This window comes from Meles meles, chromosome 3, assembly GCF_922984935.1.
Source record: "Meles meles chromosome 3, mMelMel3.1 paternal haplotype, whole genome shotgun sequence".
NCBI classification, from domain to species: Eukaryota; Metazoa; Chordata; class Mammalia; order Carnivora; family Mustelidae; genus Meles; species Meles meles.
Genome location: NC_060068.1, coordinates 116,547,255 through 116,561,750, shown reverse-complemented (window position 1 = coordinate 116,561,750; position 14,496 = coordinate 116,547,255). Strand labels below are relative to the sequence as shown.

The 14,496-nt window shown below is 35.2% G+C and overlaps 1 protein-coding gene across 2 annotated transcripts in view; it reads left to right on the top strand.

Annotated features, from left to right (window-relative positions):
* Positions 1-14,496, top strand: part of SLC12A2 (solute carrier family 12 member 2) — a 108,669-nt gene that overhangs the window by 37,162 nt on the left and 57,011 nt on the right. For both annotated transcript variants that reach the window (XM_045999902.1, XM_045999901.1), the window contains exon 5: positions 12,620-12,759. In XM_045999902.1, coding sequence (XP_045855858.1) covers positions 12,620-12,759 — 140 coding nt within the window. The remainder of the gene's footprint in view (positions 1-12,619; positions 12,760-14,496) is intronic.

Here is a 14,496-nt window from a genome sequence, read left to right as displayed (position 1 = left end):
TGGCAATCATCAGCTTGTTCCCTGTATTTTTAGGTCTGATTCTGCTTTTTGTTTGTCTATTCACTTGTTTGTTTTTTTTATTCCACTTATGGAATCATAAAGTTTTGTCTTTTCTCATTGTGACTTATTTCACTTAGCATAATCTTGCCTAGGTCCATCCATGTTGTCTCAAATGACATAGTCTCATTCCTTTTTATAGCTGTGTAATATTCCAACACACACACACACGTGCGTGCACACGCACATACACCTCCCCCTTCTTTACCCATTTGTCTACTGATGGACATTTATGTTCCTTCCATATCAATTGAGTGCAATCCCTGTCAAAATTCCAAGGGCATTTTTTACAGAAATAGGAAAAATTATCATGAACCATAAAGACCCTGAATGAATAGTCAGTCTTGAGAAAGAACAAAGCATCACACTTCCTGACTCCAAACTACATTTTAAACCTATAGTAATCAAAATGGCATGGTAATAGCATTGAAAGATATATAGACCTGTGGAATAGAATCAAGAGCCCAGAAATAAACTTACATGTGTACACTCATCTAATGTTTGACAAGGGAGCTAAGAATACTCAATGTGAAAAGGATAGTCTCTGAAATGGTGTTGGGAAAACTGGATATTCACATGCAAAAGAAATTGGAGCTCTTACACCACTCATAAAATTAACTCAAAATAGATTTTGACTTAGAACCAGGAAATTAAGACCTAGAACCAGGAAATTCCTAGAACAAAGTATAGGGGAAAGCCCCGTGGCATTGGTCTTGCTAGTGAATTTTTTGGATATGACACCAAAAGCATAAGAACAAAACCAAAAATCAACAAATGGGACTTTATCAACTTAAAATATTCTGCACTGCACAAGAAACAAAATGAAAGACAACCTAGAGAATGAAAAAAAACAGTTGCAAATCATGTATCTGTTAAGGAGTTAATATCCAAAATAGAGAAGGAACTTCTATAACTCAATAGCAATAAACCAAATAGTCTGATTTAAAAGACAAAGGACCTGAATGGACATGTCTCCAAAGAAGACAAGTTCATGAAAGGGTGCTCAACATTACTGATCATCATGGAAATGCAAATCAAAACCACAATGAGTTAATACCCGTACCTATCAGAATAGTTATTGTCAAAAAGATAAGAGATGGGGGCGCCTGGGTGCCTCAGTCCTTAAGTGTCTGCCTTTGGCTCAGGTCATGATCCCTCAGTCCTGGGATGGAGCCCATATGGGGCTCCATGCTCAGTGGGGAGTCTGCTTCTCCCTCTCCTACTCCTGCTTGTGCTCCCTCTCTCGCTGTGTCTCTCTCTGTAAAATAAATAAATAAAATCTTTAAGAAAAAAAAAAAAAAAACGATTATAAGTGGTGGTCAGGATGTGGAGAAAAGAGAATCCTTGTGCACTGTTTGTAATGAAAATTGGTTCAGCAACTGTAGAAAACAGTATGGAGATTCCTCAAAAAAACCAGCTACCATATGATCATACAGTCCTACTTCCTTGGTATTTATTTAGAGGAAATGAAATTTCTATTTGTTACAGATGTTGGCACCCCCTTGAGCAACATTACTCAAAATGGTTAAGACATGGAAACAACCTAAGCATTCATTGAAAGGTGAATAAAATCACACACACACACATACAAAATAGAATATTATCTAGCCAAAAAATAAAAGGAGATGTTGCCGTTTGCAACAACATAGATGAACCTTGAGGGCATTATACTGGGTGAAATAAGTTAGAGGAAAGCAAATAATCAAATACTGTATAATCTTACTTCTATGTAGAATCTCAAAAAGCCAAACTCTAGAAACAGAGTGTAAAAAACTGATTACAAGGGGTTGATGGGTAAGGGAAATGATGAGATGTTGGTCAGACTTCCAGTTATAAGAAGTTGTGGGGATCTAACATATAGGATGCAGACTATAATTAGTATTATATACTTGAAACTTTCTGAGAGTAGATCTTTAATGTTCTTACCATAAAACAATAACAAAAATGGAAATTCTCTCTGGTGAAGGATATATTAACCTTATTTTGGTAAACATTTTACAACATGTACGTGTATCAAAACCTCACAGGGTATATCTTATACAATATCATATGTCAGTTATATCTCAGTAAAGCTGGAAAAAAATTAATTGACCCTGCATGTATAAGACTATTTCTGGACTTTCTGGTGGTACATTATCTGAAGATCTGTCCTTAATCTAATAACATACTGTCTTGGTACTGTGGCTTTATAGTATTTCTTGAAGTTGGATAGTATGGCTCCTTCAACTTTGTTCTTCTTCAAAATTGTCTTGGCTATTCTAGTTCTCTTGCCTTTCCATATAAATTTTAGAATTACTTTGTCAGTTTCTGCAAACTGGAATTTAGATTGAACTTGTGTTGAATGTAGAGGTCAGTTTGGGGAGAATTAACATCTTAACTCTCAGGGCTTCCATTTCATAAATATCATTTATCTCTCTTTAGTTCTTCAGTTGTCAGTATACAGATCTTGCAGATATTTTTTAGATTTATACTTAAAGTATTAAGTGGGTTTTGGTGCTATTGTAAGGTTACTGTTTAAAATTCTAATTTCTTACTGTTTTTTTGCTGTTAAATGGAAATGTGGAGTTCTGTATATTTACCTTATAATATTTTCACAATAGGGTTGTCCAGAGAAACAGAACCAGTATGATGTGTATCTGTATATAAGGAAAAATTTATTTGAAGAAGTTCATTTATATGCTAATGGAATGGAGACTGGGAGTTCCAAAATCTGCAGGGCAGGTCAGCAGTCTGGAGATCCAGAGGACAGGTGATGCTGCAGTTCAAATCCAAAGGTTGTCTACTGCAGAACTACCTCCCTCTTAACTCTTGCTAGGGAGAGGTTTGTTTTTGTTCTGTTCAGGCCTTCAGCTGATTGGATGAGGCCCACCCACATTACAGTGGGCAATCTGCTTTACTCTTGGTCCATCAGTTCATTGTAAATCTCATCTAAAAACACCCTTATGGAAACCACGTATCTGAGCACTAGGACCAAGCAAGTGGACACATAAAATTATCCCCTCACAGTGTCACATTGCTAAATTAACTTTTATTTTTTTATTTTGTGTATTTTTAAAGATTTTTTAAATTTATTTTCGAAAGAGGATGAGCAGAAGGGAGAGGCAGAGGGAGAAGCAGACTCCCCACTGAGCAGGAAGCCTGAGGAGGGGTTCAATCCCAGGACCCCAGGATCATGACCTGAACTAAAGGCAGATGCTTAACCCAGGTGCCAGCCAGGTGCCCCAAATTAACTTATTTTAACTGGAGTCCATTACCCTTCAAATTTTATCTTATTTTATGTGTGTTTTTCTACCTCATAGTTGTATTAGTTTGTATTTTAAATTGAATTACTTTCAAGTTACTCTTCGGGGGAAGTTCATTTTGGTAGAAAAACGTGTCAAAATTTGATTCTGTTCAGACTTCCTTACCCCATACCTGCGGCACTGAGGATGTGCTGGATCACATGTTGACTGTGATTTTTCAACAGCATATTGGACAGTTAAGATTTCTTGTGCAGTTTTTATCAAGAGTGAGTAAGAGTTACAATAAAAGAAGGTGAAATAGTTCAAAGGAAGTTAACTTGGACAGGTCTATTGGTGTTTCTAAAGATTAAAAAATTTTTCACATTAAAATACAGTATTTAGCTCATGTTAGCAGATTAAAAAGAGTAAGTACTAAATTGAACCATGTGTAGTTTTTTTTTCCTTAGAGTTTTATTGAGATATAATCAGAATATGGCCCTGAACAAGTTTAAGGTGTTACAGCATAATGACTGGACTTACCTATATTGTGAATAAGTTGCCATAGTAAGTTTAGTTAATATCCATCATCTCATATAGATATAAAGGAAAACAAAGAAAAACATGTTATTCACCTTGTGATGAGAACCTCTAAGAGCCCTGTGTGGTTTAAGAAATGTCTCTTTTGTGGCATAATTGTTAGTCAGACATCCAGAGTGCATGTTCAAAAGATAGTAAGTACTCCTCCTTCCTTCCTGCCTAGTTGCGTGGGGGGTTTTGTCTTTGTGTATTTTATTTTGAAGGTTTGAGTTCAGTTCATTTGTTCTAAATGTTCATAATAGCTGTATATGGTAATCCCGTTTTCTAAAAAGATTGATTGATAAATATACTCCTAATCAAAAGTAAAACTGACCATGCACATTCACATTGGTTAACTCTGGGTTTTTTAATTTTTATGGTTCTTAGTAGAAGAAACTAAGGAAATCATTGATTAATGCTTTATAACAAAAATTGGCAAGACAGAGCTCTTGGAAAGAGTTTTCAAATCCACTGACTCCTGTTTGAAAATAGAAACGGGATAAAGTCAATTTTTTTTTCTTAATAAAATGTTATCTACTTTGCAAAAACCTTTGTTATCGGGGCGCCTGGGTGGCTCAGTGGGTTAAGCCGCTGCCTTCTGCTCAGGTCATGATCCCAGGGTCCTGGGATCAAGTCCCGCATCGGGCTCTCTGCTCAGCGGCGAGCCTGCTTCCCTCTCTCTCTCTCTGCCTGCCTCTGTCTACTTGTGATCTCTCTCTGTCAAAAAATTAAAAAAAAAATAAAATAAAAAAACCTTTGTTACCCTAATAACCACTCAGGGAATTCTGTATGTTACTAACAGCCAAGGATAAAGATTTTTAGTATTTTGCACAAATTTAAAATAGCGTTGTAATAGGGCCTTATTTTTCCAAGGAGTTTTAAATCAGTTCTTAGAACAATATGAGATAGATGAGGCAGTCATTTTAGTGTTGATTTTACTTGTAGGACTAATCAACACATCACTTTGGTCTTTCCATTGCTTTATCCATCACTGTTGCTTAAAGTCATTACTTAACCTTAATCTCTGTATCCTTATGTAAAATGAGGAGGTTGGCCTGATGACCAGTGAATTGCCTTACAGTACTAGGATTCTGTGAGGTTACACCTAAGAACCATGGAAGTGAATGGAGAGGATTGGTGCTAGGTGGTGATGAAGAATCTGGGTCACAACTCTGTTCATTTGGCAGATGTTTGATGCTAATCCTGAACTTGGGTTGGGTTGTTTTTACCAAAAAAATGTTGATGAATTTATGGACTTAATTGCCTTTTCTTTCTTTTTTTTTTTTTTTTTTAAGATTTATTTATTTGAGAGAAGGAGAGAATATACATGCAGAGGGTAGGGGCAGAAGGAGAGAGAGAATCTTGAGCAGACACTCTGCTGAACATGGAGCCCACCACAGGGCTCTATCCCATGACCCTGGATTCATGACCTCAGCCAAAATCAAGAGTTGAATGCCTAACCTCCTGAGCCACCTACGTGCCCTGATTTAATTGCCTTTTAAGAAAAGCTTCAAAAAGAAAAAAACACAAAACAAAACAAAAAAATTTGATTTGACACATGGTCTAGCTTAGAAGTTACTTCTTTCTCCTTTTGTTAAAAATAGTGAGTTGATGAACTTGCTTAAGACATATTTAATCTTCTCTTGAAGTCTAGCACATGAATTTTTTTGCTATATCATTTTGTACCATTTTAAAATTTTGAAATGGTAGTTGTTGACAATAGATTTATAGTTAATTAGGTCAATATTATTAGAGTAAAATTCACATGTGAAATGCACTCATTTTAAGTTTACAGTCCTTTGAGTTTTTTTTTTTTTTAAAGATTTATTTATTTGACAGATAGAGATTACAAGTAGGCAGAGAGGCAGGCAGAGAGAGAGAGGAGGAAGCAGGCTCCCAGCCAAGCAGAGAGCCCGATGCGGGGCTCGATCCCAGGACCCTGGGATCATGACCTGAGCTGAAGGCAGAGGCTTTAACCCGCTGAGCCACCCAGGCGCCCCGTGTTTTGATAAGTATATAAATCTAGCTCAAACAAAATACATACTATTTTCATCATACTGGAAGTTTCCTTTATAATCATTCTCTCACCCCTAGCCCAGGATGGAATTATGTTCTACAGAAGGTACTCTTTTTGTGTCTTGCCACAATATAGAGTTTTTGGGATTCATCCATGTTATTCTATATGTTAGTAGTTTGTTGTAGTGTAGCATTACTATATATTACTCTATTTTATGACTGTATACCTATAGTAACAATAAATTATTAGTACCTATTGCAGGACACTGGGATTATTTTTAGGGTGAGGCTATTAGGAATAAGCTGACAGGAACAGTCTTATTCAAGTCTTTGTGGTTGTATCTTTTTACATACATTGGGAGATTACCTATGAGTGGATTTGCTGATTTGTGAGGTACTTGTATTTCTCATTTATAAGAAATTGCCAAATGTCTTCCAAAGTTGTTGTGCCATTTTATATAACCGTCAGCAATATATGAGACTTCCAGTTTTTCTACATTGTTACCAACACTTGTTATGTATTTTTAATTATACCTACTCTTGTGGATGATTAATTATAGTAAGCATCTTTACATGTGCTTATGATCACTTGTACATCTTCTGTTGTAATATATTCAAATCTTTTGCTGATTTTTAAATTGTATTATCTTTTATTTATTTGTAGGAATTTTTAAAAAAATATATTCTGAATACAGTTGATTTGTCTAATGTATGTATTTTTTCCCCCAGTTTTCGACTTTGCCTCATCACTTTTATAATTCTCTTAATCTTTTCTTTCCAAGTGCAGAATTTTACCATTTTGAGGAAATCCAGATTCTTGAGTTCTCTTTTATGGCTAGGGTTTTTTTGTAGTGACCTGAAATCTTTTGCATATCTCAAGGATTATGAAGAAATTCTTTTCTCTTTTTGTCTAGAATCTTTATAGTTTTAGCTTAGGTTTTTGACTGTCAATAGTTTCAAATTAATTTTTGCATATTAGTGAGACACAGAGTGTGCTTCTCTTCCCTCTCTACCTCCCTACATAGGTATCTACTTGGTCTAGCACCATTTATTAAAATGGCTATCTTCTCTCTCTCTTTTTTTTTTTAATGATTTTATTTATTTATTTGACAGAGATCACAAGTAGGCAGAGAGGCAGGCAGAGAGAGGAGGAAGCAGGCTCCCCACCGAGCAGAGAGCCCGATGGGGGGCTCGATCCCAGGATCCTGGGATCATGACCTGAGCCGAAGGCAGAGGCTAAACCACTGAGCCATCCAGGCGCCCCTATCTTCTCTCTTTTGAATTAACTTTGGTGCCATTGTTGAAAAATCAATTGTTTGTGTATTGTCTGTACTGTATCCTTGCTCCTTTGATAAGTTTGTTTCTCCCATTTATGGAAGAATTATGGGAGTAATTCTGCCAGTTACTGTTGATTGCTTACCTTTAAAACTTCTAAGTCTTTCAACTTTGTTCTTTTTCAAGATTGTTTTGGCTCTTCTAGGTCCTTTGTATTTCTACCTAAATTTTTGGAGTAGGTGTACTAATTTCTGTTAAACAAACAAAAAAACCCATAAAATCTTAATGGGGTTTGGTATTTCAGTCTTAAAAATATTTTGGGGGAGGAGGCGCCTGGGTGGCTCAGTGGGTTAAAGCCTCTGCCTTCAGCTCGGATCATAATCCCAGGGTCCTGGGATCGAGCCCCACATCGGACTCTCTGCTTAGCGGGGAGCCTGCTCCCTCCTCTCTCTCTGCCTGCCTCTCTGCCTACTTGTAATCTCTGTCTGTCAAATAAATAAATAAAATCTTTTAAAATTAAAAAAAAAATTGGGGGAGAGAATGGTTATGTTAATAATATTGAACCTTGCAGTTTATGAAAATTTGTCTCTCTCCGTTTATTTAGATCTTTTGTTTCTTACAATAGTGTTTTATATTTTCTAGTATAGATGTTTTGCCTATATTTTATTAAATTTATCCTTAAGTTTTTCATGTCCTTTGGTTATAAATGGTATTTGTAAATTTTATTTTCCATGTTTTGTTTCTTATATAGAGAAGTAAAATAGCCTTTAATATTTTGACACCATTATTCTGTGATCTTGATAAACATAAATAGGTCATCTGTGAATAGAAGTGGCTTATATTTTGTCTTGCCAATTTTTAGAATTTTTTTCTCTCTTCTTTCTCTCTCTTTCATTTGTTGAATTAGTTAGGATTTCCAGTACAGTGGTAAGTAGAAGTGATGAGACTAGACATCTTTGCCTTGTGCTCATTCTTAGGTAGAATAAGTTCAACATATCACAAGTACTTAAGAAGATGTTGACTGTGGGTGTTTTGAAGATGTCATTTGTCAGATTGAGGAAGTTATCATTCTAAATTGCTGAGAGTATTTATCCTGAGTGGATATTAAATTTTGTTGTGCTTTTCGTATGTCTTCTGACATGGTTAAATGGTTTTCCTCCCTTACTCTCTTAACTTTCCCGAATTAATATGGTTTTTTGAATCTTAACCTAGCATTTGTAGGCTAGCCCCTACTTCCTAAGAGATGTTACACTTTCTGCAACATTTTATTTGCTCACATTTTGTTAAGAATTTCTGAGTCTAAGATCATGAGGAATATTCATCTGAAATCTTTCTTTCTAATAACCTTCGTCAGATTTTGGTATCAGGATGATGCCCATCTTAAAGAGGATGTTGGCTGGTATCTCCTCCTCCTTTGTTTTCTGAAAGAATTTGTGTCAAATTGATCTTTTCACCTCCTCTTCAGTGAAGTTATCTAGGCCTGTAGTTTTTATAAATGTGTGTGTGTGTGTGTGTTTGCGTGTGGAGGTTTTTACAAATTTAATTTCTTAGTTAGCTATAAGATTTAATCAGTTTCATTTAATCAGTTTCATCTTCTTACCACAGTTTGGACATCCATTTTATCTGAGTTGCATATTCATTGTAATAAATTGATTTTATTACCTTTTAACTTCTTAATGACTGTGGGATTTAATAGCTGTATGTCCCTTTTTTCATTAGTGATTTGGTTTATTTATGTTTTCTTTTTTGTTTTTGTCTTGTTCATTGTCTACCCGTTCTATTAATGTTTTTGAAAACAACTTTTGTCTTTGCTGATTTTCCTTTATTGGTTTCTGTTCTTTATTACTTTGTTTCTCTTTTAGGTCTTATTTACTCTTTAGTTTCTTATTAGATCATTGATTTTATGTCATTTTAATACAAACATTTGAATAAGTTCCTCTATAATTTCTGTGTTAGGTATATCTCACTAATTTTGATATGTTCTATTTTCATCATCATTCATTAAAAGTACTTTTTAACTTCCCTGTGACTTATTCTTTAACTAGTGGTTTACTTTAAAGTATATTGCATAATTTACAGATATTAGGGATCTTCCATACATTTAATTTAATTCTTTCGTGGTCAGTGACATTCACTGTATCACTTCAGATCTTTTTTTTTTTCTTTTTTAAGATTTTATTTATGTATTTATTTGACAGACAGAGATCACAAGTAGTCAGAGAAGCAGGCAGAGAGAGAGTAGGATGCAGGCTCCCTGTTGAGCAGAGAGCCTAATGCGGGGCTCGATCCCAGGACTCTGGGATCACGACCTGAGCTGAAGGCAGAGGCTTTAACACACTGAGCCATCCAGGTGCCTCTCACTTCAGATCTTTGAAATTTGCTGACACTTATTTTATAGCCAATAATACATTTTTAGTCTTAGGCTCTTCGTTAACCTAGTCGGGGTTTTGGTTATTGATGTGAAATTTAGGAAGAGCTATAGGGACATACAACCCCAAATCAGTATGTGATGAAAATGGAACCCAGTGTATGTAGTATCATTACTTAGTACTCTGGTATCTGACTCATTTATGTCCTCTACATGCATGAGTTCGTGTAGCTTATGGCCATATTATGAAACCCCGTGAAGAATATTTTTTCAACATTAACTTCTGTGTTTGTTTGACAAATAGATTTTTTTAAAAGAAAGTAATTACTTTTGTCTATTGATGCCTTTTACTCATTCATAATTCTTCCTTCTTGTTGCCATTTTCAGTCATAACAAAAGACTGATATTTGTCATGCATATTGTATGATAAGGACAAGAGCCAGACCTGAGTTTAAGCCCAGTTCTTCCCTGGCTGCTTGTATGACCTTGGTCAATTTACTTAACCTCTCTAAGCTTGATTTTCTCATATGTAAAATGGGAATGATAACAGTATTTAGCTAAAATTAAGTAAAATGTAATTTTTAACAAAATAGAAATTTTATATTCAAGGTAAATACCTGCTTTATGCTTATTAGTAAAAATACCAGACCTGTCTTTAAGCAGTAGATCTTTAATACTATCTTTGATTTTGAAGGAAGCCAAAAAAAAAAAGGAAAACTGCTTTTAAAAACTGGTTGTCTCTAGGAAGCAATAGTAGAAGTGAAAGAAACAGGGCAGAGAATGTTTGCTTTTTGTCAGGAGTAAAAGTGTAGCAAGATTAGCAGATACTCTTATATTCTTTATTATCCCTGAACTCTTTATTTTCTTGGAAAAAAATAAAAATCTTTTAAGAATTAACAAAACTAGGTATGGGGCTTTAAGGTTTAGATATTTTAAATTGTAGATATTTTAAACTATTTAAAGATAGTTCTGAAATGTCAGAATTCACCTACTTATATTCATAATTCCCAGGGTGAATTCCCCTTCCCATTATGTTTTGCCATATTAAATGTACCTTAAGATATCTATTTTTTCTTCTTAGTAATAAAGAGACTTGAAATCAAAAGTATAAAGTACATCATGAATTAATTCTTTGTTTTTATAGGTCCTATTGGTGATGTTTCTCAGTCTCATTTTTTTTTTTAAAGATTTTATTTATATTTGAGAGAGCAAGTGAGCACAAGTTGTGGGGGGGAGCAAGGGAGGGGGAAGAAAAGGACTCCCCACTTGGCAGGGAGCCAGATGCCAGGCTAGATCCTGGATATCACTTAACCTTTCATGGTGACCTAATTTTCTCATCTGTGAAGTCAGGATAAATAATATGTAATTAATTGTTGGTATAGGCAGTAAATGAAATAGTGTAAATCAATTGTGTGAACATATATGTTAAATATAGTCTTGAAAATTAAAGTATTTCAGGGATTTTTCTTGTGATTAATTATAATGAATTTAATGTCTTAGGCTAAGATCTTTATTTCATGAAAAATTTGTCTTTATGTCCATTAGAATTTGTTAGTGTTCAGAAATATTTCTGGGAAATTCCTAAGTAATTTCATCAGATTAAAATCCATAAGATCAATCATTACAAATGATCAGATTGCATTTTTTCTTGAGATTTTCCAATGTGGTAGAAATTAGTAATTGGTGAAATAAGTAACTAAGGAAGTTTAGGGTGGATGGATTTATAGTGTATTTTGAGAGAATTGATAGAATTAACTATGAAACATATTACAGGTATTTCCAGAATGAAGTTGGCATGCTTCATACTTTATTGAACTATAGAATTTTTTGTTGTATTTGTCTTTATTATACTGGAAGAACAGGAGAAATACTCAGCTATTAAATGGCATTTCATCATATGGTTTTGTGGGGTTTTTTTAAGATTTTATTTATTTGTCAGAGACAGAGAGAGAAAGGAAACACAATCAGGGAGAAGCAGCTGGCAGAAGGAGAAGCAGGCTCCTCACTGAGCAAGGAGCTTAATAAGGGGCTCCATCCCAGGACCCTGGGATCATGACCTGAGCCAAAGGCAGACACTGACTGACTGAGCCACAGGCGTCCCTCTTCTTATGGCCTTAAGAATTAAGCAGTTCATCAGTATCTTAAAAAATGTATATAAGTTTGTGTAACGTCATTATTATTATTATTATTATTTAAAGATTTTATTTATTTATTTGACAGAGAGAGAGATCACAAGTAGGCAGAGAGGCAGGCAGAGAGACAGGAGGAAGTAGGCTCCCCGCTGAGCTGAGAGCTCCATGCGGGGGCTCGATCCCAGGACCCTGAGATCATGACCTGAGCCGAAGGCAGAGGCTTAACCCACTGAGCCACCAGGCGCCCCTAACTTCATTATTATTAAAACTAAGTTTGATTATGACCTAGAGGCCAGAAATAAAATAGAATTTTAGAAGAATTCTTAGAGATTTCAACTAAGCATTAGATTGACTCAAAATCATAATACTGATTAATACTTAAGTTAGAAAATACATGTTTCATGATAGTTCATTTAATGTCCTTGTCAACCATTGCATTTAGTCAGGATTTATTAAACTATAAATTATATCTATTTAGGACATCACCTTATGCTTGCTATTCTTTGCAATTTCTTGGGAAATTTTTTTGAGTCTTGGTAGTCATGTTACCAACAAATTACCATACCAATTTAGGTTGTTGCAATCATCTCAGCTGTGATTTTACATTAAGACTAAAATGCTACTTAGAAAACCACTAAGAGATGATATTGGTATCTATGAATATGAGCAGGAAGCTTTTGTCCATTCTAGTCTAAGCTTTAGAAGAGAATAGGGATTTAAAAGGCCAGATGATTTTATATTTGATATGGGCAGAAATCTCTGGGTGTCGAGAACTGTTAATGAATGAAGTGGGTTGTAAAGAATTCTTTTGGGATGTTTCTTCCTGAAAATATGCTCACCCACTTGCTTATTAATTTAACAATCATGCTTATTGAAAGCATGTGCTTTCTGAACTCTTTTGTGTAATTAAGAGGATTGTTTGACATTTTAAATTCCTAACTTGAGTGTTTTTGTTTTTTTTCCCTTTCTCGTAGGAGGAGCATATTATTTAATATCTAGAAGTCTAGGGCCAGAATTTGGTGGTGCAATTGGACTGATCTTCGCTTTTGCCAATGCTGTCGCAGTTGCTATGTATGTGGTTGGATTTGCAGAAACCGTGGTGGAGTTGCTTAAGGTAATTTCCACTTCTAGACATTGGTTTCCCAAATCCTTATTGAGGGCTATGTGCCACTCCTCGTATTGGACCGTGGGAAAGCAATGATGAACACAAAACGTGTCCTTCAAGAGGTTTAGTGTAGGAGATAGACAAAGTAATGATAATAACCTTGTTAGAAGTAGGTAGTGATAGAAGACTTTGGCAACACAAAAGGTAATCACTTACTACCACCTAGGAAAGGAGTGGGGGGTCACAAAGGAGTGTGAGTAAGGGTTTTCCAAGGAAGGGAGCCTAGGTGTCAGCAGGCAGGTAGGAGAGGTGGGGTGTGCTGTGAGGGAATAGGAGAGAAAAGGGAACAAGGGCCCAGAAGGGGTAGAGTATGGTATATATATATATATTTTTTTTTTTTTTGAATTCTGGTAATATTTCTTATATAATTGTAGCACAAAATAGAGATTTAAGACTAGAAAGGCAAAAAAGGGTCAAATCAGTAAAGGTATTGTTTGCTATAAAATTGGGGTCTTAATCTCAGTTGGAGTTAGGGGCTGGAATAGGATCATATTGGGGCTTGAAGAAACATGGGACCATAGTATAGGGCATGGATCTGAGGGATCACCGGTGGAGAGGGAGACTATTCAGAAAGTTTATACTATCCTGGAAAAGGGATGGTGGTGTACATTCAAACAATGACCAGTGTAGCTAGAAAGGTATTGGTGAACTGGAGAGATTTTTAGAAAGTCAAATGAGTGGACTTGATGATTATTGAGATATGGCAAATTAGAGAAAGATAAAGGGAAATTAGAGAAAAGAGAAAGGATTTCAGGTTTATAGATATAGATTCATATATATAAATACATATATAGATTTATGTACAAATAAATAGATTTCTGAGTTGGAGGATTAAATGGAGGGTAATGGCATTCACTGAGAAAGAACAGCACAGGACAGTGTAGCTTGGGATGTCTGATTGGAAGAACCAGAGGTATAACCAAGTAGAGTTGGCCAGGAAGTAGTTGATAATACTGCCCTGGCGTTGAGAAGAGGATTTGTTTGAAAAGAGTCATTGGGATGTGTGTAGTTAAAGCAGCAGAAGTGAATTAGGATTCAGCATTATTAACTGAGAGCGACCTGGAGAGACACTTATAGCTGTTCATCATGTTAGGTTAGGTTGTGACTGTTCTTCTGTGGTCAGAAGCTGCCCATTAGGAAGTGCAAGATTTGAGAGAGACTGGTAGTTACGTTGGCATTGACCTTAGTTGTACAGGCCTAAGGGATGGAAAAGCAAGGGCTGTAAGAAAGCAAGCAGTATAACTATTAAGAGTTAATATTCTTTTGTTATTTAATTTAGCATGTTTTTAATGTCGTAGATATTAAACCACAAATACTTTTGCATGTTAGAGCAAAAGTGTGTGTTTTTGGACACACTTTGGAACAGTGTGTGTTTTTGGACAACTACAACTACATGAACTTGTATTCATCTCTTTTTCTTATACAACATAAAAGACCATTAAAAACATGAGTTTACTAATCATAATAATACAAAATGTATGTCTTTAAAAAATGCTAAGTGTGAGTCCTGCTTAGGTGTATTATGATTTTTATTTGCTTGTTAGCAATTTCATTTTTGATTTAAGTCTATATTAAATATAGCGTTATTAATTTGATCACATTTGATGTCTCGAGTTTCTTGAATGGTGCCTCGATAGTACATAGTTATTTATTCTTTTTTCTTAGGCCTCCTGTTCATTCCTTACA